Source organism: Bos grunniens, chromosome 14, assembly GCF_055505025.1.
Source record: "Bos grunniens cultivar Pamir isolate PY7600 chromosome 14, Bosgru_T2T1.0, whole genome shotgun sequence".
NCBI classification, from domain to species: Eukaryota; Metazoa; Chordata; class Mammalia; order Artiodactyla; family Bovidae; genus Bos; species Bos grunniens.
In genome coordinates this window covers 72,766,113-72,792,358 of record NC_141178.1, presented here as the reverse complement: position 1 = coordinate 72,792,358, position 26,246 = coordinate 72,766,113, and the positions used below count along the sequence as shown (strand labels likewise).

The window sequence follows — 26,246 nt, the reverse complement described above, 5'->3', positions numbered from 1 at the left end:
TTCCACTGTTTCCCCATCTATTTCCCATGAAGTGATGGGACCAGATGCCATGATCTTCATTTTCGGAATGTTGAGTTTTAAGCCAACTTTTTCATTCTCCTCTTTCACCTTCATCAAGAGGCTTTTTAGTTCCTCTTCACTTTCTGCCATAAGGGTGGTATCATCTGCATATCTGAGGTTATTGATATTTCTCCTGGCAATCTTGATTCCAGCTTGTGCTTCTTCCAGCCCAGCATTTCTCATGATGTACTCTGCATATAAGTTAAATAAACAGGGTGACAATATACAGCCTTGATGTACTCCTTTTCCTGTTTGGAACCAATCTGTTGTTCCATGTCCAGTTCTAACTGTTGCTTCCTGACCTGCATACAAATTTCTCAAGAGGCAGGTCAGGTGGTCTGGTATTCCCATCTCTTTCAGGATTTTCCACAGTTTATTGTGATCCACACAGTCAAAGGCTTTGGCTTAGTAAATAAAGCAGAAATAGATGTTTTTCTGGAACTTTCTTGCTTTTTCCATGATCCAGTGGATGTTGGCAATTTGGTCTCTGGTTCCTCTGCCTTTTCTAAAACCAGCTTGAACATCTGGAAGTTTGTGGTTCACGTATTGCTGAAGCCTGGCTTGGAGAATTTTGAGCATTACTTTACTAGTGTTTGAGATGAGTACAGTTGTGCAGTAGTTTGAGCATTCTTTGGCATTGCCTTTCTTTGGGATTGGAATGAAAATGACCTTTTCCAGTCCTGTGGCCACTGCTGAGTTTTCCAAATTTGCTGGCATATTGAGTGCAGCACTTTCACAGCATCATCTTTCAGGATTTGGAATAGCTCAACTGGAATTCCATCACCTCCACTAGCTTTGTTCGTAGTGATGCTTTCTAAGGCTCACTTGACTTCACATTCCAGGATGTCTGGCTCTAGGTCAGTGATCACACCATCGTGATTATCTGGGTCTTGAAGATCTTTTTTGTACAGTTCTTCTGTGTATTCTTGCCACCTCTTCTTAATATCTTCTGCTTCTGTTAGATTCATACCATTTCTGTCCTTTATCGAGCCCATCTTTGCATGAAATGTTTCCTTGGTATCTCTAATTTTCTTGAAGAGATCTCTAGTCTTTCCCATTCTGTTGTTTTCCGGCTTTCTTATCTCTTCTTGCTATTCTTTGGAACTCTGCATTCAGATGCTTATATCTTTCCTTTTCTCCTTTGCTTTTCGCTTCTCTTCTTTTCACGGCTATTTGTAAGGCCTCCCCAGACGGCCATTTTGCTTTTTTGCATTTCTTTTCCATGGGGATGGTCTTGATCCCTGTCTCCTGTACAACGTCACGAACCTCAGTCCATAGTTCATCAGGCACTCTATCTATCAGATCTAGTCCCTTAAATCTATTTCTCACTTCCACTGTATAATCATAAGGGATTTGATTTAGGTCATACCTGAATGGTCTAGTGGTTTTCCCTACTTTCTTCAGTTTCAGTCTGAATTTGACAATAAGAAGTTCATGGTCTGAGCCACAGTCAGCTCCTGGTCTTGTTTTTATTGACTGTATAGAGTTTCTCCGTCTTTGGAGAAGAATATAATCAGTCAGATTTTGGTGTTGACCATCTGGTGATGTCCATGTGTAGAGTCTTCTCTTGTGTTGTTGGAAGAGGGTGTTTGCTATGACCAGTGCATTTTCTTGGCAAAACTTTATTAGTCTTTGCCCTGCTTCATTCCGTATTCCAAGGCCAAATTTGCCTGTTACTCCAGGTGTTTCTTGACTTCCTACTTTTGCATTCCAGTCCCCTATAATGAAAAGGACATCTTTTTTGGGTGTTAGTTCTAAAAGGTCTTGTAGGTCTTCATAGAACCGTTCAACTTCAGCTTCTTCAGTGTTACTGGTTGGGGCATAGACTTGGATTACTGTGATACTGAATGGTTTGCCTTGGAAACAAACAGAGATCATTCTGTCCTTTCTGAGATTGCATCCAAGTACTGCATTTCGAGCTCTTTTATTGACCATGGTGACTATTCCATTTCTTCTGAGGGATTCCTGCCCACAGTAGTAGATATAATGGTCACCTGAGTTAAATTCACCCATTCCAGTCCATTTTAGTTTGTTGATTCCTAGAATGTCGACGTTCACTCTTGCCATCTCTTGTTTGACCACTTCCAATTTACTTTGATTCATGAACCTGACATTCCAGGTTCCTATGCAGTATTGCTCTTTATAGCATCGGACCTTGTTACCAGTCACATCCACAGCTGGGTATTCTTTTTGCTTTGGCTCCATCCCTTCATTCTTTCTGGAGTTATTTCTCCACTGATCTCCAGTAGCATATTGGGCACCTACTGACCTGGGGAGTTTCTCTTTCAGTATCCTATCATTTTGCCTTTTCATACTGTTCATGGGGTTCTCAAGGCAAGAATACTGAAGTGGTTGGCCATTCCCTTCTCTAGTGGACCACATTCTGTCAGACCTCTCCACCATGACCCGCCCATCTTGGGTGGCCCCACGGGCATGGCTTAGTTTCATTGAGTTAGACAAGGCTGTGGTCCTAGTGTGATTAGATTGACTAGTTTTCTGTGAGTATGGTTTCAGTGTGTCTGCCCTCCATGTCCTCTTGCAACACCTACCATCTTACTTGGGTTTCTCTTACCTTGGACTTGGGGTATCTCTTGACGGCTGCTCCAGCAAAGCGCAGCTGCTGCTTCTTATCTTGGACGAGGGGTATCTCCTCACCACTGCGCCTCCTGACCTTGAACGTGTGATAGCTCCTCTAGGCCCTCCTGCACCCATGCAGCCGTCGGTCCTTGGACGTGGGGTTGCTCCTCCCGGCCACCACCCCTGGCCTCGGACGCAGGGTAGCTCCTCTTGGCCACCGCCCCTGACCTTGGACGTGAGGTAGCTCCTCCTGGCCGCCGCCCCTGACCTTGGACGTGGGGTAGCTCCTTTCGGCCGTTCCTGCGCCGTTGCAGCCTGGCCCTCTCAGCCGCTTGCCCCTGACCTCGGACGTGGGGTAACTCCTCTTGGCCGCCTCCTCTCGGGCATGCGGTCCTCCCGGCTTCTGCCCCTGACCTCTGAAGAGGGGCAGCCGCCCGCGGTAAATGATTGGTTAGGCTCTTCCAAAGCCAGCAAGTGACGGGAACTCTTTTTTCCTTAAAGTAAGAAATAATAGAGGTCTAGGAAGTTTTAGTGTAACATTTATTTACCCTGAAGGGACTGTGCTTCCAACAGTAATGTAAAATGCAGAGTTTACTTCTGTTTTTCACAGTGTATAAGTAATTTGGTGTGGGACAGAGGAGGGCCATGGTAGTGAGTATAAAGCTGTTGACGTCCACCATAAACAGGCTGTGTTTGAGACAAAGGAGGAGAAGACTCACTGTCTGCCAGGTGAGGCAAGAGCCACCTGGCAGCTGTAGGTTTCCTTTTAAATAATATGATAGAAGTCAGAAAATAAAAGTTCGCTGCAGAGAATAACTTCTGAGCTGTTCTTACTCAGAGTGAAACACATATTCTGTGTCCGGTTGTTATTTCCCCCCCTGGGAGGTTTTGTGAGGTTAATCAGTATACCTGTTGTGATGTAGTAGTGGTTATAATAGTAACAGTTTTATATCACGGTACGTTTACCATGCAGTTTCATGTCTGGGGCTTTATTGCCTCTTAACCACAGCTCAGTGACGTAGCTGGTGGGTATGGGCCAGTGGGGGTGTCTCCATCCTGCAGTAGGTACCTGAAGCTCTTGAGAGACTTAAAGGTGATACAACTAATAAATGTTGGAGTCTATTTTCAGATTCAGGGTTTTATTCTTAAAATTCCATATACTTGATACTGCATTATCAAGCCGTAGGTTTACTCTGAGATTAATCATTGTGCTCTGGAATCATCTGGATGGAAAGGAAATGCAGATTCCCAGGTTACCACCTCCAGAGAGTCTAGTCTCTTCGTTAGGTCTGGGGTGGGGGGGCAGGCACCTCATTTTATAAATAAGCACCCTCTGTGTTGTAGATATTGTTGGTACTTTGAGAAACACTGCTTAAACTAAACCAACCTAGCTCTTAACATGCTTTACTCAGAGCAGAGAAGATACTGTTAAGAAAGCATTTTGGAATCCCCAAAGTGCTGTGCAAGTGTTGTTATTTCGGTCTCTACAAAATAGAACACATTTTTGCTGCATTATTTTCTTTTTTAAGTGAATAGCTTATTTATTACAGATGCTCACTCCATCCTTTTCCTCGGAGTCAAGTTTTAAATAATATAGTTGCATATATATATATAGTTGCTTGTTTTGAATACTTTTCTATAGTAATGATGTAGTTCCCTCAGACTGACACTATGCAATGAGGAGAAAGCAATGAGCCATGTCTGTATTTTACAAATGGAGAAATGGAACCAAGTTTCTTTGATCATAAGAGAAAGAAACAAAACTAGAGCTGGGAGTCAGGTTCAGTGCTAGATGATTACCTTCTTTATTAATTTATTAAGTTTATTCTTAAATAGTATTAGTTTTCTTCAGTAGAAAAATCATATGCTCTTAGAAAAGGACTTTTGTGTTTATGTGTAAAGTGAAATAATGTCATTCATATTCACGTATATGTTATGTTATTTTCACTTCTTTAGATGCTGTTGGCCTTTTCTTGATGAAAATGTGAGGGTGAACTGTCTTAAATACAAAGGAGAACAGGAGTTTGCAAACTGTTTTTGTAAAGGACCAGAGAATAAGCAAATATTTTAGGCTTCATAGGCCTGTGGCATCTGTCACAGCTATTCACCTCTGCCCTTGTAGCAGGAAGGTGACCATAGACGATACTTAAGTGGGTCAGCATGGCTCTGTTCCAGTAAAATGTTATAAGCACTGAGATTTGAATTTGATGGAATTTCCACATTACCATGAAATACTTTTTTTTTTTTTTACTTTTTCTCTCAACCATTTAAAAATGTAAAAATATGCTTAGCTCACAGGCCATACAGAAGTAGATGGTAGGTTGGATTTGATCCATGGGTATAATTTGCCAGCCTTTGATATTGGACAGCTATTTTCCTTTGAGAGGAAAGTTATAGATAATTGTGTACTGTAGAATCTCACCAAACCTTTTCAATGAGGTAGTTAGTTCCAAATGAGTAAAACAGGCATTCTGTTTGAAGGTAGGAGGAGCATCAGCCAGCAGGGGCTGAACAGGGCTAGAGCTGGACTGAAAGGCATTCTCGCACAAGGCAAGCTCTCCTGGCCCGTTGTTTCTCTTCCCGTAATTACAGAACCCGATGCAGGTTATGTTTGTGTTTTTAACCCCCTAAAATGGATGTTTTTCCCCTCGTAGGTACACAACAAAACATTTGAATGATGAGACTACCTCCAAGCAGATTAAATCCATGCTGCAATAACAGTTCTGGAAAAGCACCTGCTGTAGACAGAAGACAGTATTCTGCAGTGACTGAGAATGCACAGTTTTTAGTGATTGCAATTACTATCTCATTTACTCTTGCTTTTTATTTCTTTCCTCTGTTCCTCTCCCTCTTTTTTAATCATGTTCTTGATCTTAAGACTTCTTTTCTGTGCCAAAATCAGTAAAGTTATACTCTGAAGGGATATTGTCCTTTCAAACAGGCCATCTAAGGCAGCTAATTATGCATCGCATTGGGGTCTCTACTGAGAAAAATTCTGTGACTTGAACTAAATATTTTTAAATGTGGATTTTTTTTGAAAACTAATATTTAATATTGCTTCTCCTGCATGGCAAAACTGCCTATTCTGCTATTTAAAAACCCTCAATGACTTTATTTTCTACTGCCGCTTTTTTCATGTGCAGCCAAAATAAAAATGTTTAAATTAACTGTGTTGTACAAATGGTACCCAACACACACTTTTTTTAAATTAGTAAGACTTTTGTTTAAAGTTTTAAGTTTGCATTTTGACTTTTTTTGTAAGGATGTATGTTGTGTGTTTAACCTTTATTAACTAACGTTAAAAAACTGTGATGTGTGCGTAGAATATTACGTATGCATGTTCATGTTTAAAGAATGGCTGTTGATGATAAAATAAAAATCAGCTTTCATTTTTCTAAGTGTGGTGTGGTTTACTGATGTTTTGATTCTAGGTCTCTAGAGCTTTCCCTATGTGTATTTTTTGGAATGTATGTGTACAGTACATTTTTTTCCTTTTAGGGGAGAGCTGGGTATTTTTTTATTACTTTAATTGCTTTTAAAATCTTGCTGAGTACAACAAGACTAGTGGTGGTGGTGGTTTAGCCACCAAGTCCTTTTCTGACTCTGTGACCCTTTGGACCATGGCCTACCAGGCTTCTCTGTCCATGGGTTTCTCCAGGCAAGAATACTGGAGTGGGTAGCTATTTCCTTCTCCAGGGGATCTTCCTGACCCAGGGATCAAACCCTGCATGCAGGCAGATTCTTTACCAAAAGATAAGACCTACTAATCTTGTCACACTTGACTTTTATCCTTGATGTATGCTTGCATGGATGTAGCAACAGAAGGGAAACTATACTTTTGCTTGAAGGGCAGTTCTCAGGAGCTGGAAGGTAGCAACTTGAAATAGTATGTGGAGGGAAGAACGGTCCTGAATACTGGGAGGAGAGAGAGGATACGACGGACTTCCCAGGAGAAACTGAAGGCCGCAGTGTCGCTAGTGGTAGGAAACTTCATGTGATTATTACTTTAAGACCATAAATCTTAACCATAAAGTGTGCTAATGGCGCGAAGCTGCTTAAAGTTTGTCTCGTCCACCCATGCTGGGTTAAGGGTTAGGGTTATCTGGGAGAAAATCCCAGAGAATTCATCAATGTCTCTGGCTCACTAGTACCAGATGACCATGCCCACAGCCTGTCGTGATAGAATCCCGGCTCACCTCTCTGCCACCCACAGCCTGCTCCCAGCCAGGCTCAACTGCGTGCTGCTCAGATTGTTCCACTCAGTGTCACACTTGGGTCCCACTGGTCCCCGAGCCTGTCATCCCCTTCCTCCCTCACGTTCGTCTGAGGAATAGCAGCTCTTGTCTTTGGAGGATCAGCTTGTGTCATCTCCTTGACAAAGCCTTGGGGATAACATGAGCCACCTTCCAATAAAGAGGATGTAAGGTTAAATAGTCCCCCTTCCCCGAAGGTAAGTCCACCTGGAACCTAGAGATGCCCCGTCATTTGGAAAAAAGTATTTGCAGCTGACATTAAGTCAAGGATCTGGAGTTAAGACCTTCCTGGATTACATGGGGTCCTAAACCCAGTATAAGAGGAAAAAGGGGAACTGGGCATGGCAAAGTCCATGTGAAGATGGACGCGTGAGTAGAGGGAGCCGTGTGTCTGCAAACTGAGGGCCCAGAGTTGCCGTCAGTACTGGAAGCTGGGGAACTTTCTCCCAGAGAGCCTCGCCAAAGAAACCAGCCCTGCTGACTCCTTGGCTTCAGAATTCCGACCTCCAGGACTGGGAGAGAATAAACTTGGCTTGTTTTAAACCATGCAGTTGAGGCTAGTTAGTCATGGCAGCCCTAAGACTCTCACGCAAGTGTCCCATCCAACACTGCTGCCGTCCCACTGGACCACTTTCCTCATCACATGAAAAGAGCCTTGTCTGATGTCCCTTCAGCATCCCAAGGATTTTTCCCAGTACCTGGATCTAAGGAGGTGCCAAGTGTGAGTTCTTGAATGGATATAAATTAAAAATCATGTGGCGGAAATAGATAACAGTAGTAACTGCTGTGGCCTTTGCAGTTGATGTAGTTTGTCGTCTCCGCATCAGAGAACAAGTGGAAGTTTCTCTGAACCTCCGACCAGGCCTCAGCAAACTCCTCTACGAGCCAGTCCTGCCATCTATTTCTGTACAGCCTTTGAACTAAGAATAGTTTTTACATGTCTAAAAGTTTGGCAGAAGTCAAAACTATATTTTGTGGCATGTGTAAAATACATGACATTCAAATTCCAGTGTCCATAAATGTTCCTGGAACACAGCCTCACTCATTTGTTTACATGTTACTTTTGGCTGCTTTTGCATTACAACAGCAGAATGGAATTCTTGTGACAGGCCATATGGCCCTCAGAAAGTTGACCAATCTCTAGTTCCAAGAACAGGTGTCTTTGAGAACGTCAAAGAAGTTGAGGTTGGAACCACGGAACAGCTTCCGTGTGTTGGAAGCTCGGTGCTGCATCGTGTTATAAGGAGCCATCTCTGCTTCCAGAAAGTAGGTTTAGTTTGGTTTAGTATTTACTGTTCAGGTAGTAAGAAGGTCCGCTGAGTCTGATCTCTGTTCATGCCTATCCTCAGAATGAAGGGACTGGCCGTGGGCTCATCAGGAAAGAGGACCAGGATTTTATAATAAGCAGGTCTGCCCGGTATGCTGGAGGGAGGGGTGACTCCGCTCTGTGCAGGTGAATCTCCTATCACTCTAAGCCTTTTACCCCCTCAACCTCTAAAACAGCCCGGTCCGTATTCCTTTACTCATCCGGTACCCCGGCCCCAGTGCCTCTTCCTTCACGGGGTAGTGTTGCTTCGTGTTTTATACCAGTGACACCCCTTGTGATGTGTTCTTCATCCTGTTTCTGCAGCCCCCAACCTATATCTGGATGGGCAGAACTTTTCACTCGCCTGTTTTCCCACTTTAGAGATTTGGATTAACAAGCATGCTGGACTATTTTAAGATTGCTCCAAGTATTTTAGACTTAAGGCATTTGTGCTCAAACTCAGGTCTTTGAAGTTGAAATGCCATATTGATTCCATGTGAGATGGCAGTAATTGCTGCTCCATAAATTCTTACAAAATTAGCCCTTATTTCACGTATTTCACAGTCTTTACATGGTGAGCCTAGAAGACGGCGGTGGGAAGGTCTGTAGATTAAAACTCAGATAACCTTACCCACATTGCTGCTTTGGAACTGTATCTTCCTAGTTAGTAAAATGATAATGGAGACAGCATCTCTAACGTTTGATTTCATGTCACACAGTACATGTCTTATCTATACTGTCTGCCAAATGCTGTGTTCATGTGAACAGTTAAAACGCAGACTTCCGAGGTGGTGGAGCTGTGTTCAAAACTCGTAACTGGATGAGTCTCGTGTGTCCGCATTTATGAAATGGAATACTTGAAATACCTGCCCCTCTACTGTGGCCCTGGGGGCTGTGCTGGCTGGTGCTGAACTGTCCGTGTGTGCCAGGAGAGCTGCCTGCCAGGCTCGTTATAAACATCATGATGTTTGTGCTGCTGCTGCCGCCAAGTCACTTCAGTCGTGTCCGACTCTGTGCGACCCCAGAGACAGCAGCCCACCAGGCTCCCCCGTCCCTGGGATTTTCCAGGCAAGAACACTGGAGTGGGGTGTCATCGCAGGTTTGTCTTGTAGTCTATTTCAGGTGTCGTGTCCATGAACGTGTATGGTTCTCCACTTACCCCAGAGTTGTCCCCAGCACCAGTTCTGACTACTTTCTTCAGTCCAGGAGGGTATTATTGGGCAAAGATGCCCAATTTTAATGATCTTTAGAGATCCTATAACTTATTAATAGTAACTTAGAGTTGGAGTATGAAGAAAGCTGAGCGCCGAAGAATTGATGCTTTTGAACTGTGGTGTTGGAGAAGACTCTTGAGAGTCCCTTGGACTGCAAGGAGATCCAACCAGTCCATTCTGAAGGAGATCAGCCCTGGGATTTCTTTGGAAGGAATGATGCTAAAGCTGAAACCCCAGTACTTTGGCCACCTCATACGAAGGGTTGACTCACTGGAAAAGACCCTGATGCTGGGAGGGATTGAGGGCAGGAGGAGAAGGGGATGACAGGATGAGATGGCTGGATGGCATCACGACTCAATGGATGTGAGTCTGAGTGAACTCCGGGAATCGATGATGGACAGGGAGGCCTGGCGTGCTGCAACTCATGGGGTCGCAAAGAGTCAGACACGACTGAGCGACTGAACTGAACTGAACTGTGGTGCTGTGTGCTGTTGGTAAATCGCTTCAGTCGTGTCCAACTCTGTGCGACCCTATGGACTGCAGCCAGCCAGGCTCCTCTGTCCATGGAATTCTCCAGGCAGGATTACTTGAGTGGGTTGCCATTTCCTCCTCCAGGGCATCTTCTAGATGCAAGGATTGAACCCACATCTCTTAGGTCTCCTGCACGGCAGTCAGGTTCTTTAGCACTAGCATCACCTGGGAAGCCAGAACTGTGTGTGTGTGTGTGTGTGTGTGTGTGTGTGCTTAGTCGCTCAGTCGTGTCCCAGTCTTGGGACACCATAGACTGGAACCTGCCAGGGTTTCTGTCTGTGGGATTCTCCCAGCGAGAATACTGAAACTAACTGTGAGGTAGTGCCATTTCTCTAACTGGGCAGGTGATTAACCGCCTATTTGAAACCAAAACTAGCAGCGTAATTATTTTCAACAGTGCTCTGGTCTAGTGGTAATTCCAGCAGTGCTCACAGCACATTCTGGTGTCAGAAACTTTAGTACCTGTTCACAGCCCACCTAGACAGTGTCCTGGGACAGAAGATGGGTACCGAGTGGGGCTTTCGTGGAGGAGAGCAGCAGTTTTCTGGGTGTAAGAAGAGGGTGTATGGGGAGCAGAGGCAGCTAGCGGGGAGGGCAGAGCTGTAGAGGTCACCGGAAGACTGGCTTTCGGTCTACTCATCAGCAGGCTCAGAGCGAAGGAGTGACTGGATCTGATGTATTTGATAAGGTTCACTCCAACTGCTGTGCCAGGAACAGAATGAGGTGAGCAGGGACAGAGACAGGGAGGCTGGGTGAGCCATTGCAGTAACCGAGGCAGAAATGATGGCGGGTCATTGAGTGGACGCGGTGAGCAGGGACCAGAGCCCCCAGGGACCCCCACAGACTGGATGTGGATGTGTGAGAGGAGTCCAGGGCCATCCTGTCCTGGGGCCTGGGCACCTGGGAGGAAGGGGCTGGGGGCAGGTGCCGGGAGCATGCCTGGAAGAGTGAGGGATGGTTTCTAGGTCCCGGAAGCACCGGTTCCTTGCTCCAGGCAGGGCTTCTGCCCCGAGCACCTGGCATTCATTGGTCTGGTTGGCGGGGTCAGGGGGGGTCCTCCAGGGAGCATTTGGCCGTGAGAGGCTGGGAGGAGGGGTAGGGCTGTGGAGGGTGGACCACAGGACGGTCTGTGTAGGGGAGAGTCTCCACTCTGCAAGTTTGATCCCTTTCTGCCCCTCTCTTGCTTTACGACTTCCCTGGGCCCCACTTTCCCCATCTGTAAAAGTCAATCTCCGTGGTCCCACCTCAGACCTGGAGTAGCTGTTGAGACAACACTGGCTTCTGGGGTCCTGAGAGGGCAGAGCTGCTCCCAGGGCTCAAAGGCCAGCGAAGTGCCTGTGCCCAGACCCCCGGGGCTGCTGGGCAGCTCACCTGTCCTAGCTCTGTGGCCGGCCCCAAGCTAACAGCTTGGGTTAAGGGGTGCAAACATGAGAAGACATGTTCAGAGAGGTGAAGAAACTTGCCTGAGGTCACACAGCTACTGACAGGGCCAATTTTCAGTCAAAATCTACGGGCCTCAGAGCCCTTGTTCAACATATTATTTTCCTCCAACTTTGATGACAGAATCCTCACTTTCTACAATAGAACCAGTTTGATTTAATTAGTACAGTGTTGGTTCATTTATGACCACCTTTCATTTGAGGCAAAAGCTGCTTTTCAAGAAAGTGTAACTTAAAGACATATAATTATGGAAGAATATTATGTGCTCACCAGACCACAAGAGAGAAGGCTTTTGTTGCCACTGGGCATCCATTCCCTCCCCTGCAAAAGGGAAGACTTGCTGGAAGAGAGGACTGGCCAGTTTGTGTGATGAAGTTCAGAGAGGGAAAGGAAGGATTTTCATGAAGATCATGTATATGGACTCATTTAATGTCCTTTAAGACACACATGGGAGAAAGCAATGGCACCCCACTCCAGTACTCTTGCCTGGAGAATCCCAGGGATAGGGGAGCCCGGTGGGCTGCCGTCTATGGGGTCCCACAGAGTCGGACACGACTGAAGTGACTTAGCAGCAGCAGCAAGACACACGTGAGTTAAACATTAATCCCTTTAAAATTACTTGTGGCTCATTAACTTATTAAAATGTGGGCCTCTCTGACCCCACAGAGCAACAGTGCAAAACAAGATATTTGATGGGCTGGACAATTCTGGCAATGCAGAGTGGAAAGAGTGTGTGTTCTTGTTTTCCCCACAAGGAGGAGCCCCTGTCCACACTCCCCAGACAGAACTGAGGACGCTCAAATGTGGTGAAAGCGTGACATTGGTGCACTGGTTCCAGAGGAGGGCCTCCTAGGGATTGGCATGAGGTCTGTGAAGATCCTCTTGCCCGAAACCTCACTTCTCAGGTTACAGAGACTGTTTAATGGCACGCAGTATACTACATGTTAAGTAAGTGAATAAAACTAAGTTACTGCAAGATAATTTATACGAGTGATGGGAAAAATACCGAAAGGAATGACATCAGAATGTCATTATTGGTTATTTCTGAGAAGTGGAATTAAGGAGATTAAAATGTTCTTCATTCCTTTCTGAAACTTTTTTTTTTACAGTGACCACTGTTTTGATTGTCAGACAAGTTTCATCGGTAGAAGAGAATATATAAAGTGCTCCTGCTGAGTGATCGCTCTGCCTCTGAGCGCTTACTCGTTTCCGTCTGGGTGGGCTCTGCTAGGAAGAGCTCGGAGCTGGGAGTGGGGAGACCTGGTCCTGGCCTCAGGCTCTTCTTCTGCTCCCCGTGAATGGCCTGACACACACATGTGCACACCCACACTGCCCACTGTGCACACAAATATAGCCCTTAGCCTGCACCCCGGTCTATAGTGAAATCCCTCAACAGTGCCGCTGGGTGACAACGGAGCAGTTTGACCCACCACTCTCATTTTACAGGTGGGGAAACTGAGGCTGAAGGAGAGTGGCAGGGTGCTGAAATGAAGGGGAGGCTGGCCAAGTTCTCTGTTAACCTGGAGAGAGGTTGGGCAACTTCTTCCTGAACAGCCATCCCATTCTTAACAACATGGCATAGTAATAGCCAACACCCAGGCACTGTGCTGAACACTTTATTTACAACTTTTAAATTTTTCACTACAATCCTATGAGCTAGGAATTCTGATCACCCCATTTTATGGGGGGTGGTGATTTTACAGGAGAAAGAAGCACAAAGAGGGCAGGATATGCCCAGAGCTACCCAACTGTTGGTGATGGGGAGGGTGTTCTGGTACCAGCCTCTACAGGCCCTCCTGGAAGAATCCTGATCCAAGGTAGGACTCTAGCCTAACTGGGGCCTCCGCTGCCCCAGACCTGGATGGGCGACTGAGATCTGGGGGCCAGTCCTGAGGAGAGAGGAGTGTGAGCTGAGCTGGGCGGAGCCCCACCGTCACCTGGGGCCACCTGCGTGGAGGCTCTGGGCCAGCCGCTCCCTGGAGTCAAGGCAGTGGGGCCCCTTGGGGAGCATGGGGCACCCTCCTCAGGCATCAGTCTGGAGGGCCTCAGGCATCAGTCTGGAGGGCCGTAGGGCTGGGCTCGGCCAGCAGCTGCAGCCCCGCGAGGGACGCGTAGAGCGCAGACAGCTGCGGCACCACCTCAGGGTCCCTGGTGACTGGGTGGCCAGGGCCTCGCAGCTCCAGCCCACAGCTCTCCACCAGGCTCCAGGTGAGGGCCGCGTCCTCGTGCTGCAGCCAGGAGAGGACTTCTGGCGGCAGCGAGAAGCCTGTTTCCTCCATCTGGTTGTAGTTCGGCTCTAAGATGCTCGCCACCTGCCAGGAATCACCCAGGGTGAACACACAGGCCTCCCAAGACTGGAAGCAGTGGGACCCGTCCTGAGGATGGGAGCCTGGAGACTCTGATCACTGACCCCCACTACCCGCCCCATCCCCGCCACCACACCTGAGCCTGGGGCCTTGCTTCCTGCAGAACTGGGGCTCCAAGGACAATGCCCCCTAAATGCGCCCTTCCCTGCACTGCCTGGGGCCTTGGTTTCCAGCACTCCCAGGGCTCCCAGCCCCTGCATACACTGTTCTGCCTGGAAACCCACCCCATCTCCTCATCCATTAATCCCTGAATTGCATGGAGGGGCCCCCTTTTGGAAACACCCCTGGGCCCCCACAGCTGTCAACATAAGCTACATAAGACCCAGTGCGTCTCCTGTTCTGGGCACTGTCTGCGATCACCTGCTAGAGTCTCCACTTGACCAGCCTGTGTTCTCAGGCCCGAGCAGAGGGCCTGGCACAAGGCAGGAACCCAGCCTAACCCCTGAATGAGCCTGCGTGTGGCTGCCATGGTGGTCTGGGTCCACAGGGGTCGGAGCCCAGCACACCCCCCATGTCCCCGCCCCAGGCTCTCACCAGCTCCAGCTGCTGGGGCAGGACCCCTCCAGGCACTAGGCCAGCAGGCAGTGTTGGGTGGCACTCAGCGCTGCAGGCCCCTGGCGAGGAGCCTGTGCCCAGGCTTCTGCCTGGCGCCAGCCCTGCCCTGATCAGCCCCGGGGAAGCTCCTTGTCAGGCAGAGCGCACCTGGATGTGCTCACCCCACTGCCTTCCCTGTACACAGTAGGCCCTCAGCATGTTCTGAATGCCTACTGCATGCCAGGCGCTGCACACCCACGGGGCTTATCCTCACCTTCCGCCTTCCACCACCTCCCTCTCCTCCTCCTCAGTCGCTCACCCTGCCCAGGGCTGATGCTTCAGCTCAAGGAGAGGCCACTTCTCTGCCCTGCTCTGTTTGTTCCTCGGACCCCCAGACTGAGCCCCGCTCCACCCCATCACCTCTCTGGGATGGCTAAGGCAGGGCTTCTCAGGGTCTCAGCACCCCTGCAGAGGCGGGTGCGTGGGTGGATCTGGCAGGGTGGCCAGAGGGCCCTGCCTTCCCAACCCTGTTTTATTAACCATATAGGCTGCCTCTGAAGAGCCTTCCAGGTACCCAGTGCTGCCCAGACATCACCACCGATCTTCCGACCTGGGAAGAAAGCCCCGCCCTCCCCTTGTGCAGTGGGGTGACCACGGCTGGAGCCGGCCCACGAGCCCCGTGCTCACCATCCTGCCCACAGCCTGGTCCTGGGGTTTTGAGCGCATCTCCATCCCCCCAGGGAGAGGACACAGGGCCCTCCCTGCCCCCGAGTGATGGGGCGACTGCATGGGGCAGGAAGGGGCCCGACGATGGGGTCAGGGCCTTCTCTGGAGAGGCGGTGATTTCTGGCTGGGTTCCTGGGCTCCTGGCAGGGGTCACTCACCTCCACTGGCATTTCTACAGAGCTTGCCTTCAGGCAGGTACAGAACAGCTGCATGGGAGTGGGGATAGAGAAAAGAGAAAAGCCCCTGGACCACTGATGAGCAGGCCCATCCCGGTCCATGTGATTCTCTTGTCTCTCCCTTCTTCAGGTCCAATGCCCTGGCCCCATCCCCACCCCTCGGGGCAAGCTGGGCACAGGTGGGGTGTTGAGGCCTCCTTGAGATCTGGCCCTCTATGAAAGGCACCTGAGTGCTCAGGCCCATTGAGGAAACATCCTCCCTCTCCCTCTTCCTGCCCCTTACTCAGCAGCTGCCCCTCCTCCACCAGTTCCTCCGGCCTCCACATGCCCCAGCGATCCTCCTTCATCATCAGCTGCAGCACCATGTAGGCCAAGACAGTGCCCTGGGATGCCCGCTGCCGCCTCCTTGGCCACGGTGCTCTGACCGTGCAGCTGGGAGGGGGAGGGGAGATTCTAGGACCTGCAGGAAGGGGTCTCAGGGCTAAACAGGAGCAGGGGATGGCAGGCACAGGGGGAGGGGCTGCAGGAGGCCAACCTGATGACCAGGGGCTGTTGAGGTTGGAGGAGAGAAAAGTGCAAAGGCAGGGGTCACTCGGGCACAGCAGGAAGGCACTCTGCAAAATATGTTGCACATGAGACATTTCCAAAAACCCCAAAGCTTTCTGGGGTTAAAGCAATCCACGGTAGCATGGCAAAAGCGCTCAAAGTTCCCACTGCAAAGAAACGAGTTTTGTTTTGCCTCACTAAGTGTTGTCCAGAGTTTGGAGGGTTCACTTCGGGAAGGGCTGAGCTGGAAGCCTGGGGCGTGGCAGTTTGAGAACCTCCATAGGTCGTCCTCTGTCAGTGGGCAGCTGACGAAGGAGCTCTCCGGAAGCTGGGACTCCCGAGGTGGGACCAGTGGCACCACCGTCAGCACCGGATCCCACCGGAGAAGTGCTACCGAGAAGCAAGAGAACTATCCTGAGGAATGGATGAGACAAGAGTACGGAGACCGTTCTGTACAACGTCCGAACTCCCAGACTGTGTTCAGTATGGTGGCCTGGAAACTGACCTCCAGGTGACCAGCCCTCACCTGCACTTATGGGGATGGTGAGAGGTGGGGCCTGGAGGTGATGCTGTGAGTGCAACTCGGGGCCCTGCCTCCCCCGTCACAGTGGGGACCAGAGGCAGCCATGGACACTGCATGGCAGAAGAACAGAGCTGGTGAGGAGCAGGTCTGGGTCTTGAAGGCACGTTGAAGGAACCCTGCCGGTCCCTGCCCTTGGCACATCCCGGGCACTCTTCTTACATCGCTGCAGAGTCTCACCCTGATTCCAGCCTAGCTTCATGGAACAGAGAAGTCAAGCTCAGAGGGCCAAGTGACTTGCCCAGGGCCACACAGCCAGCCAGGGACAGAGCTGGGGTTCGCACTCAGACACACCCAATTTCAAAGTTGACGCGAAACCCCCTGCACTATGATAGTGCCCCCCAGCAGCAGGTAAGACTCACCTGGGAGAGTCGGAACACCAGCGACTGGGTCCTAGTCCACACCAGTGAAAATTCTGTATGTGTGTGTGAACTGGTATTTTTAAAAAGTCAAAAACCAACAAGACACCTCTCCAGGTGGTTCTAAAATGCAGAGTTGACACAAAGGCCCAGGGACTCCACACTCCTGGGTGAGATGGGGTGGTCTGCCAGGAGTGAGGGGTGGGCTCCTTAGTGGCTTTCAGCACCCGGCACACCACGTCTGCGCCCCCAGGGCACCCCCTGCACCTGGACGTGGCCCAGCTGGAGGAGAGACAGCCGCCCGGCTCCCTCTGCTCGGCTCTGAAACGTGGTGTCCCGCGCGGCCTCCATGGCCTCGGTCATCACACACAGGCTCTCCTTCTTCCAGCTCCGCAGCTCCTGGAGGAACGAGGGTCTTGGAGTCCTCAGTTTCCTGCCAGGGGTGCAGGTGGGGGCAGGAGAAGAGACAGAGCTTGGGGGGTGCTCTCTAGGGCTCCCCTGTACTGGGGCCTTCCGTAGTGGGCAGCCTGGACTCTATGCTGATATGGGCGGGGTGTGGGGGGCGTTACAGCGGGGGCCTGGCCTGTACTCAGGACTAGAATTCAAGGTCAGGTGGGGGTGGTTGGAAACATCCGCCACCTGAGACATCTGTCTTCTGCAAGACTTAAAATGACCAGCCCAGAGGTTACCACTGGGCTCTTTCCAGCTGAATTGAGCAAAAGGCATATATTCCACGGTTCATGTGGTATTTAAAAATTTTGAGGTAATATTAAAATTGGTGGTAGTGGTGATGTAGTCATTCAGTTGTGTCTAACTCTTGCGACCCCCTGGACTGTAGCCTCCCAGGCTCCTCTGTCCATGGAATTTCCCAGGCAAGAAATACTGGAGTGGGTTGCTATTTCCTTCTCCAGAGGATCTTCCTGACCCACAGGGGTTAAACCACGGTCTCCCGCGTTGTGGGCAGATTCTTTACTGACTGAGTCACCAAAACCCCAGTTTTAGCTTTTTTCAAAAAAAAAATAAAAAACAAACCAGTGCCGCGGAGCTCGCATTCCCGCCTGGAGCTCACATTCCCACGGGGCAATAAGCAGGCGCAGCTGTCGACGTCAGCAGGCCTGTGTCCCCCAGTTTGCCGGAGTCCCCACCGTGCCCTGTTGCCCCACCCTTGGTAGCTACTGCACTTCTGTTTCTTTTTCTGGCCTTAAAAACAACCAGGGGTTTGAAACCTCTGACTTAATATGAGTCCCTCTCACTGCCCACTCTCTCTTCCCTGGGGGGGCCTGACCCTGCGTTTGCTATTAGATAGTGGACTCCCCCATCCCAAGCTACTCCTCAGAAGGCTTCTTGCCAGGCCCTTGAGTGGCCGGGACCTTGGGGCTTTTCCCTCCTGCCCCCCGGCCCCGGGGACCTGGGCCCACGGACAGCAGAGCCCAGCCCGCCTGGCTGATGTACCCACCTCTCCCCCACCAGAGTCTCCCAGGTGTGAGGGGGCACCCTGAACATCCGCACGGCCAGCACGGAGCTGCGGCTCACCGCACCGCTGCCGGTCACCTTCCCATGCTTCCCAGTGCCAGGCTCATGCCTGCCGTCACGGCTCCCGCCACCATCTCCTGGAAGCGGATGGGTTCACTGAGGCTCAGCTCTGTGGGGAGAGGGGTCCAGGCGTGGGCCAGGGGGCAGGGGCTACTAGACCTCTGCCTCAGGCCCCAGTTTGGCCTCCACCTCTTACCGGCTTGGTGTGACCCCAGGGCAAGAAGCCCTCGACTCCCGGAGCCTCAGTTTCCCCATCTCTAAAAGGGGCAGAAGAATGACCGGGTTTTCCCTCCAAGAGTGGTGTTCAGCATTTACCGAAGAAATTCCCTGCAGGGTCCCTGCCTGTTGGGGGCCAGAGTGAGGTACTCCGCCCGTGACAAAGGTCATGAGGAAGGAGGCTCGACATACGCAAAGGCGGGATCGAGCCTCAGGAGTCCCCCTGGAAATCCTCAAGCATCTACCCCCATAACCAGAGCCTGCCTACTTTACTACTTTGTGCTCTCACCTACATCTCTGACTTTACGGGGGGCTGTCCCCCACCACCTCTTTCGGAGAAGGAGTTAACCTAGAGCTCCAGTTAATAATAATTCCTGGGCGTGATAAGAGTGTTTTAACCTACAATCTCCTCTGAAGGTTCTCTAGCCTGCCTGACAGGCTCGTCCGGCCACATGTGATTGCTCACAGCCTCCCAACCGTGAGAGGCACGAGATGCTTTAAACCCTCTAAAAACAGGTTCTTTAGAGAAGTTAGAAAACTATAAGTATAAGTATAGTGGGCTGATTAGAAATTGTGTTGGTGAAGGGTTTTTCATTTGTTGAGCCAATGTTTGTTGCTACGTCTCCACATCCCCTGCCCTTACACACATTAATGAATATATAGAAGAAATAAGTATTAACCTTTGATATTAATCACGTTAGACCTTAGGCTAAGTAAATTCTTTCCTTAACTAAAACCCACTACACCGTCACCCTATAGGAATGTAACTTTATTTGGGTGGTGTCTGTTTTAAGAATAATCACCCCTGGAGAAATAAGTGTCCTGGTTGACTGACCGTTGTCACAAGGAGAGGGTCGTAAATTGTCAGCAGGCCCCCCTGGCCAGAAGATGATGTAACACCCCTAAGACCTCTGTATACATTTGTATGAAGCACCTGACTTTGATAAAAGTCAGGACTGCTGACCCCGCGTGACTTTTGCATAACATCTCAGTGTATAAAAGTAGACCATGGAAAATAAAGAATTGGGATCAGTTTCTCGAAATACTGGTCTCCCCATGTCTCTCTCTCTTTCACTCTGGCTGAGTCTCCATCTGGAGTGCGGAACCCACCATGCTTACTAATTATGCCTGGGCTTCTAAGATCCGACCGGGGAGGCCTCAGTGTCTCCTCTCCTTCGGGAGAACGGAAGGAGGCCTGCGGCCTACGTAAGTGGTGCAAACTTCTTGTCTTGAAGTTTTATTGGTCTCCCGCATAAACCAAGCTACTCAGCCTCTTTTCTCCACTGAATTTTCCTACTGAGCTATCCTCATTCTATTACTCTTTATATCTTTAATTAATATCTAATTGAAGCTATTGTATCCTGATCCTCGCCTATGCCGTCTCTCCTTCGAATACCCTGGATCAGCCGGGGCTGGTCCCCGGCACCTGCCACCCAGCAAGCACTTGGTGCATGTCAGCCATTATGGCGATTAAAGTGATGATGATGATTACTCATCAGAGAGCCAGGACAGGAGGGAGGAAAAGGTGCGTTCTTCCCACCACGGCAGGCACATGCTGCCTGGGGGTGCCCCTGGCGTGTGCCTGGGTGGAGGGGGCATCAGCTTTCTGATGCTAAAGTCAGGTGCTAAAGTCAGCATGTAGGTGAAAATCACAGGTGGTCAAAACCCCCTGGAATCATCCTTCCAATCACACCCCCCCACTTGCCTGCATGGGACCCTGAGAAACTCCAGGACCAAGGATGCCTCAGTCTGAACAGCTGTTCCCTTGGGAATGTTACTCTGTGCCTTGTTAAGTAGAAGTATATACATATTTTCATAAAATATTTATGTGTGCTGTGCTTAGTAGAGCCAGACATCCTGGAATGTGAAGTCAAGTGGGCCTTAGAAAGCATCACTATGAACAAAGCCAGTGGAGGTGATAGAATTCCAGTTGAGCTATTCCAAATCCTGAAAGATGATGCTGTGAAAGTGCTGCACTCAATATGCCAGCAAATTTGGAAAACTCAGCAATGGCCACAGGACTGGAAAAGGTCAGTTTTCATTCCAATCCCAAAGAAAGGCAATGCCTAAGAATGCTCAAACTACTGCACAATTGCACTCATCTCACACGCTAGTGAAGTAATACTCAAAATTCAAGCCAGGCTTCAGCAATATGTGAATCGTGAACTTCCTGATGTTCAAGCTGGTTTTAGAAAAGGCAGAGGAACCAGAGATCAAATTGCCAACATCCTCTGGATCATGGAAAAAGCAAGAGAGTTCCAGAAAAACATGTATTTCTGCTTTATTGACTATGCCAAAGCCTTTGACTGTGTGGATCACCACAAACTGTGGAAAATTCTGAAAGAGTTGGGAATACCAGACCACCTGATCTGCCTCTTGAGAAATTTGTATGCAGGTCAGGAAGCAACAGTTAGAACTGGACATGGAACAACAGACTGGTTCCAAATAGGAAAAGGAGTATGTCAAGGCTGTATATTGTCACCCTGCTTATTTAACTTATATGCAGAGTACATCATGAGAAACGCTGGACTGGAAGAAACACAAACTGGAATCAAGATTGCCGGGAGAAATATCAATAACCTCAGATATGCAGATGATACCACCCTTATGGCAGAAAGTGAAGAGGAACTAAAAAGCCTCTTGATGAAAGTGAAAGTGGAGAGTGAAAAAGTTGTCTTAAAGCTCAACATTCCAAAAACGAAGATCATGGCATTCGGTCCCATCACTTCATGGGAAATAGATGGGGAAACAGTGGAAACAGTGTCAGACTTTATTTTTCTGGGCTCCAGAATCACTGCAGATGGTGACTGCAGCCATGAAATTAAAAGACGCTTACTCCTTGGAAGGAAAGTTATGACCAACCTAGATAGCATATTCAAAAGCAGAGACATTACTTTGCCAACAAAGGTCTGTCTAGTCAACGCTATGGTTTTTCTTGTGGTCATGTATGGATGTGAGAATTGGACTGTGAAGAAGGCTGAGCGCCGAAGAATTGATGCTTTTGAACTGTGGTGTTGGAGAAGACTCTTGAGAGTCCCTTGGACTGCAAGGAGATCCAACTGGTCCATTCTGAAGGAGATCAGCCCTGGGATTTCTTTGGAAGGAATGATGCTAAAGCTGAAACTCTAGTACTTTGGCCACCTCATGCGAAGAGTTGACTCATTGGAAAAGACTCTGATGTTGGGAGGGATTGGGGGCAAGAGGAGAAGGGGACGACAGAGGATGAGATGGCTGGATGGCATCACTGACTCGATGGACATGTGTCTGAGTGAACTCTGGGAGCTGGTGATGGACAGGGAGGCCTGGCGTGCTGCGATTCATGGGGTCGCAAAGAGTTGGACACGACCGAGCAACTGATCTGATCTGATCTGTGCTTAGTCACTCGGTGGTCGTGTCCGACTCTTCTCAACCCCATGGACTGCAGCCTTCCAGGCTCCTCCGTCCATGGGCTTCTCCAGGCAAGAATACTGGAGTGGGGTGCCACTGCCTTCTCCAAGGGAAGCCCATATTTATGGGTTATTATTACCTATAACAATACCTCCTTTTGGGGATTGTGACCAGGACTAACGTGCCGCTTGTAAAGTGCTTGGAACAGGGCTGGCACACGGTGATAAGCTGTCCCCTCGGGGGTCTGGCCCCATCTCCTTCTCCCAGGTAGTGGGGCTCAGCCAGGGTCCAAAGCTGCGGTGGGGAGTAGTTGGGGGGTGAGCGGGTGGGGGCAGCAGCGATTTGCTCAATCTTCGATAGCACTTGCCATGGCGGTGGGCACCTTACTTCAGAGGGCGCCGGGGAGCCACAGAGGGCTCTGAGCAGGACAGCGACACTGCACACCAGTACGTGAGTTTCAGGAGGGGCGCCTTGACAGCTGGGAGCACAACCGAGTGGAAAGGGGAGACTTGAAGAGCTTATAACTATATCCAAGGGATGTGACCGTGGGCTCCAAACCAACAGGACAGATGTGTTCCCTGCTGGGGGCTGGGGAAGAGAGTGTAATGGGTGGAGGGAAGTGAGAGGCTGACTCCTCCATTAGGCACGGTGCCCAGGGCCCCACAAAAATATTTCTAATTTGAGTAAAATCAGAAGAAAGAAATTTTTGGGTCCAGGGAGGGAGAGCGGCACAGGGAGAGGGCAGCGGGGCGCCGGGGGCGACCTCTCCGGAGGAGTCCGCTGGGGGAACCCTCGCACTCAACCCTGTTGTCCCCCAGGACCTGGGTCCTGGCCCCCCCAGTCCCCACCTGAGGCTCCGAGTGACGGGGTGACTGTCCTGAACCCCAGGCTGCGCCCCACACAGGAGCCCTCTCGGATACCCACCCGGACCACCGGGATTTCCAGCCTGGATCATAGCCCCCGGGGGGGCGCGAAGTCTCCCACCCCTCCCTCTGACCCCTGACCCATGGGGGTGAGTCTCCGGCTTTCAACAAGGGTGCCGTGGATGTACACTAATATTAATATGCATGCTGTTTTTCTTTCATGTGATTTAAAGAATCAAATTGTTCCCAGGTTTGTAATTTTTTTTTAAACCTCAGATGCCCCCTTCTCCACCAGCCCCCCACCCACCCCCCAGCTCCTCCCCAGAGACATCACTTTGAACTCTTTTTGTTGTTGTTTTCTCTCTTTTTAAGGACTATATTGAGATGTAATTCACAGACAGTTCACTGTAATTCACACACACTTCAATGTCCAATCCAGTGACTATGAGTACATTCACAGGACTGTGGAGCCATCACTGCAGTCAATCTTAGAATATTTTTATCACCGCCCCACCAAGAACCCCATCCCAACCACTAATGTGCTTTATGGATTTGCCTATTCTAGATATTTCAAGTAAATGAGATAATACAAGATGTGGTCTTTTGAATCTGTCCTTACTTAAATAATAAGCTTGCTCAGTTGTAGGCATTAAACGTGGACTTCCACCAGGGAAAAACAATTTAGGGCCCCCCTCCCTCTATACCTGCACGAGTCCCATCCCTCCTCTTGAGTTGTAATTCTCTTTTGTTTTTTATTATTACTGTGACTCTGTAAACTCTACTCAGCTATTAATAAACTGTAGTTATTTTTTATTTCCAGGAGGATTTCGATAGTTTTTCGTCCTTTTTTCCTTTTCTTTCTATTTTCTATGTACTTATATCTAATTAAATCCAAACTCCACCAAATACTTACATCTCCTCCTCTTATGACCAGGTTCCAGGTATTTTATCAGTTTCATACTCCTGGAGATATCTCTCCCAAGGCTTCCTATCACTTAGATGTACAACATCCTCTTACAACTTTTTGGAAAAGGGAACATGGACAGTTATTTAAAAAAAAAAAAAAAAACTTTGGTCGAAAATATCCTTATTCTACCTTCATGATATAGACTACTAAATTGGAAATAATTTTCCACCAAATTTAGGAAGCCCTTGCTCCATTGCCTCTAGTCTGCAGTGGTTGTATTTTAACGGCATTCTCGTGTCTCATCTTTTGTAAATAACCCGTTTTTCCCTCTGGATTTTCACTTCGTCCCACAGGTTCTGAAATGTCCCTGAAATGTTGTGGTATGAGCTCCTTTTCATGTATCAATATTTGTGTTAGGCACTCAATGGGCTCTTTAAATCTTGAAGTTTGTGTCCTAATTATGGGGATTTTCTTGAATTGTTTTCTTGATGCTTCCCTGTGTGTGTGTTCTCTTTTGGGAGAAGGGGCCTGTTTTATCCAAGTGTTTGCTTTCCTAAACTGCCCTTCTAAATTTCTTTTCTCATTTTTATCCTGTGGCTTTTGGCTCTACTTTTTGGGAAATTTCCTCAACTGTATCCTCTAATCTAGAATTTCATTTCTGTGATAATAGTTTTAATTTTTAAGAGCTCTGTTTTCTCAATGTTCCTTTTAAAATTTTGTTGTTTAGTTGCTAAGTCGTGTCCAACTGTTTTGCGATGCCGCTGTCGGTAGCCTGCCAGGCTCCTCTGTCCATGGGATTTCCCAGGCAAGAAAACTGGCATGGGTTGCCATTTTCTTCTCCAGGGCATCTTCCTGTCTGAGGGGTCAAACCCAGGTTTCCTGCATTAGCAGGTGAATACTTTACTGACTGAGCCCTCAAAACCCAAGTTTTAGCTTTTCTCAAAAAAAAAAAAATCACAAAAAACAAAAACGGTGCCGTGGAGCCCACATTCCTGCTTGGCAATAACTAGGTAGAGCTGTGACACAGCTGTCAGGTCCAGGCAGGCCTGCATCCATCGTTCCTTCTCCAGGGAATCTTTCCAGCCTGGGAACTGAACTCGTGTCTCCTGCATTGGCAGGTGGATTCTTTACCATTGAGCCACCAGTTGCTTTTTGTTAGTTTTAGCTTCATCTGTTTCTCAGATATCTGATGATGCTTGTCGGCTCCCATTTTGGGGGAGGGGCGTCAAAAATCAGACTGGAAACTGAGCAGTGGGTGGAGCTTAGTGACTGAGCTTCACTGGCAGGCAGGCAGCAGAGTGCTCAGCTTGCTTGCATGTTAGAATCAGCTGGGGAGCTCTTGAACCTGCTCTCCCTGCAAAACAACTAAATCAGACTTGTGGGGGTGGGACCCGGCATTAGTAATTTTTAAAGCATCCCCGTTGATTTCTGTGTATACCCAACGCTGAGGACCTCTGCTGTGCCTTTCTCTGTGGAAACCGAACATCTGCATCAGTAGGACTTTCTCTTGTGCCAGGTCCCCAGGAAGATTCCTCTAGTCTCCTTCCTGGCAGAAAGGAGTCAACTGGGAAAGACTGCGCTCGTAACTCCCAGCTGGGAGAGAAGGTGAGGTGAGGGTTGACCTGGAACGTTCCATGAAAAAGAGGCTCTCTCTGGCCACTTGTGTGCCCCTCTAGTGACAGGAGAGACTTCCAGATGTATCCTTCTGTTGTCTTTTTGCTGGGTGGAAAGAGAAAAGGCAGCAATAGGCACCCAGAGTTAATTATCGTGACATAAACAAAAAAACCCAAGAACTTTTCAATACTGGGGAAAACAGCAGGAGTTAAACAAAATCTTCTGGGGAACAGGGGGAGGCTGAGGTGCCTTGCACCGCTTTACAGGCTCTGAGCCCAAGGCCACAGGTTTGTTTATCTTTGTCTGTGCTGGGTCTTCGCGGCTGCGCTGGCGCCTCTCCATTTGTGGTGCTCAGGCTTCTCATTGCAGTGGCGTCTTTTGTGCCGCACGGGCTCTAGGGCCCGCGGGCTTCAGGAACTGTGGACCTTAGAGCACAGGCTCAGTGGTTGCGGCACTCGGGCTTAGTTGCCCCACAACATGTGGGATCTTCCTGCACCAGGGATCACCCATGCCTGCTGCATTGCCAGGTGGATTCCTTACCACTGAGCCACCAGGGAAGTCCCCGAGTTTTACAAAATAAATCTTTCGTTCTCATCTGCTTGGTTGAGACCTTGTAGGGAGGGGAGATGGGATCGAGGAGGAGAAGACGAGGCATCGCTTCTGGGAAGAGGGGCTGACTCTGAACACAAGGAAGTGTTTGGGGGGAAGCAAAGCCATATTAATGAGAAGAATAACCACACCGGTAGCCAGCTCGCCTCTTCTTCCCCAGACAAGCCGGGTGAACTCTCTAAAGGAAGCTAAGCCTCCTGAACCCCTTCCCACCACACGCTGACCCCTCTGAAGACTCTGGGTGTTCTGTGTGGAGAGACAAGCAAATGCCTCTCCTGGGTGCGGGAACCCAAGCTCCGGGCATTTAGCAAATCCGTACAAGACAGGACAGAGTCCAGGCCAACTGTGCCGGACTTCTCAGAGCCCAGGTAAGTCCTTTCTTTTTTTCACGCCGGTAGAAACAGGCTCCAAACAGTCTTTTGTGTTGGAAGAGACACAGGTCTCAGTTC

At 49.2% G+C, this 26,246-nt stretch overlaps 2 protein-coding genes and 1 pseudogene across 56 annotated transcripts in view; 2 read left to right on the top strand and 1 right to left on the bottom strand.

The window, feature by feature from the left end:
* The window catches only part of CYRIB (CYFIP related Rac1 interactor B), a 148,486-nt gene extending 142,451 nt beyond the window's left edge, over positions 1-6,035 (top strand). For all 47 annotated transcript variants that reach the window (XM_086335521.1, XM_086335537.1, XM_086335529.1 and 44 more), the window contains one exon: positions 5,292-6,035. In XM_086335521.1, the coding sequence (XP_086191647.1) occupies positions 5,292-5,355 (64 nt within the window). In that variant the 3' untranslated portion in view covers positions 5,356-6,035. The remainder of the gene's footprint in view (positions 1-5,291) is intronic.
* Positions 6,036-13,365: 7,330 nt separating this feature from the next.
* Positions 13,366-24,626, bottom strand: LOC147359671 (gasdermin-A-like; annotated as a pseudogene).
* Positions 24,627-24,879: 253 nt separating this feature from the next.
* Positions 24,880-26,246, top strand: part of LOC147359668 (uncharacterized) — a 587,603-nt gene continuing 586,236 nt past the window's right edge. For 2 of the 9 annotated variants that reach the window (XR_015140284.1, XR_015140275.1), the window contains exon 1: positions 25,219-26,165. The gene's annotated coding sequence lies outside the window, so the exon portion shown is untranslated. Of the gene's footprint in view, positions 25,180-25,213; positions 26,166-26,246 lie in introns of those variants that run through there. The other 7 variants (XR_015140278.1, XR_015140281.1, XR_015140291.1 and 4 more) reach the window with 7 other exon arrangements.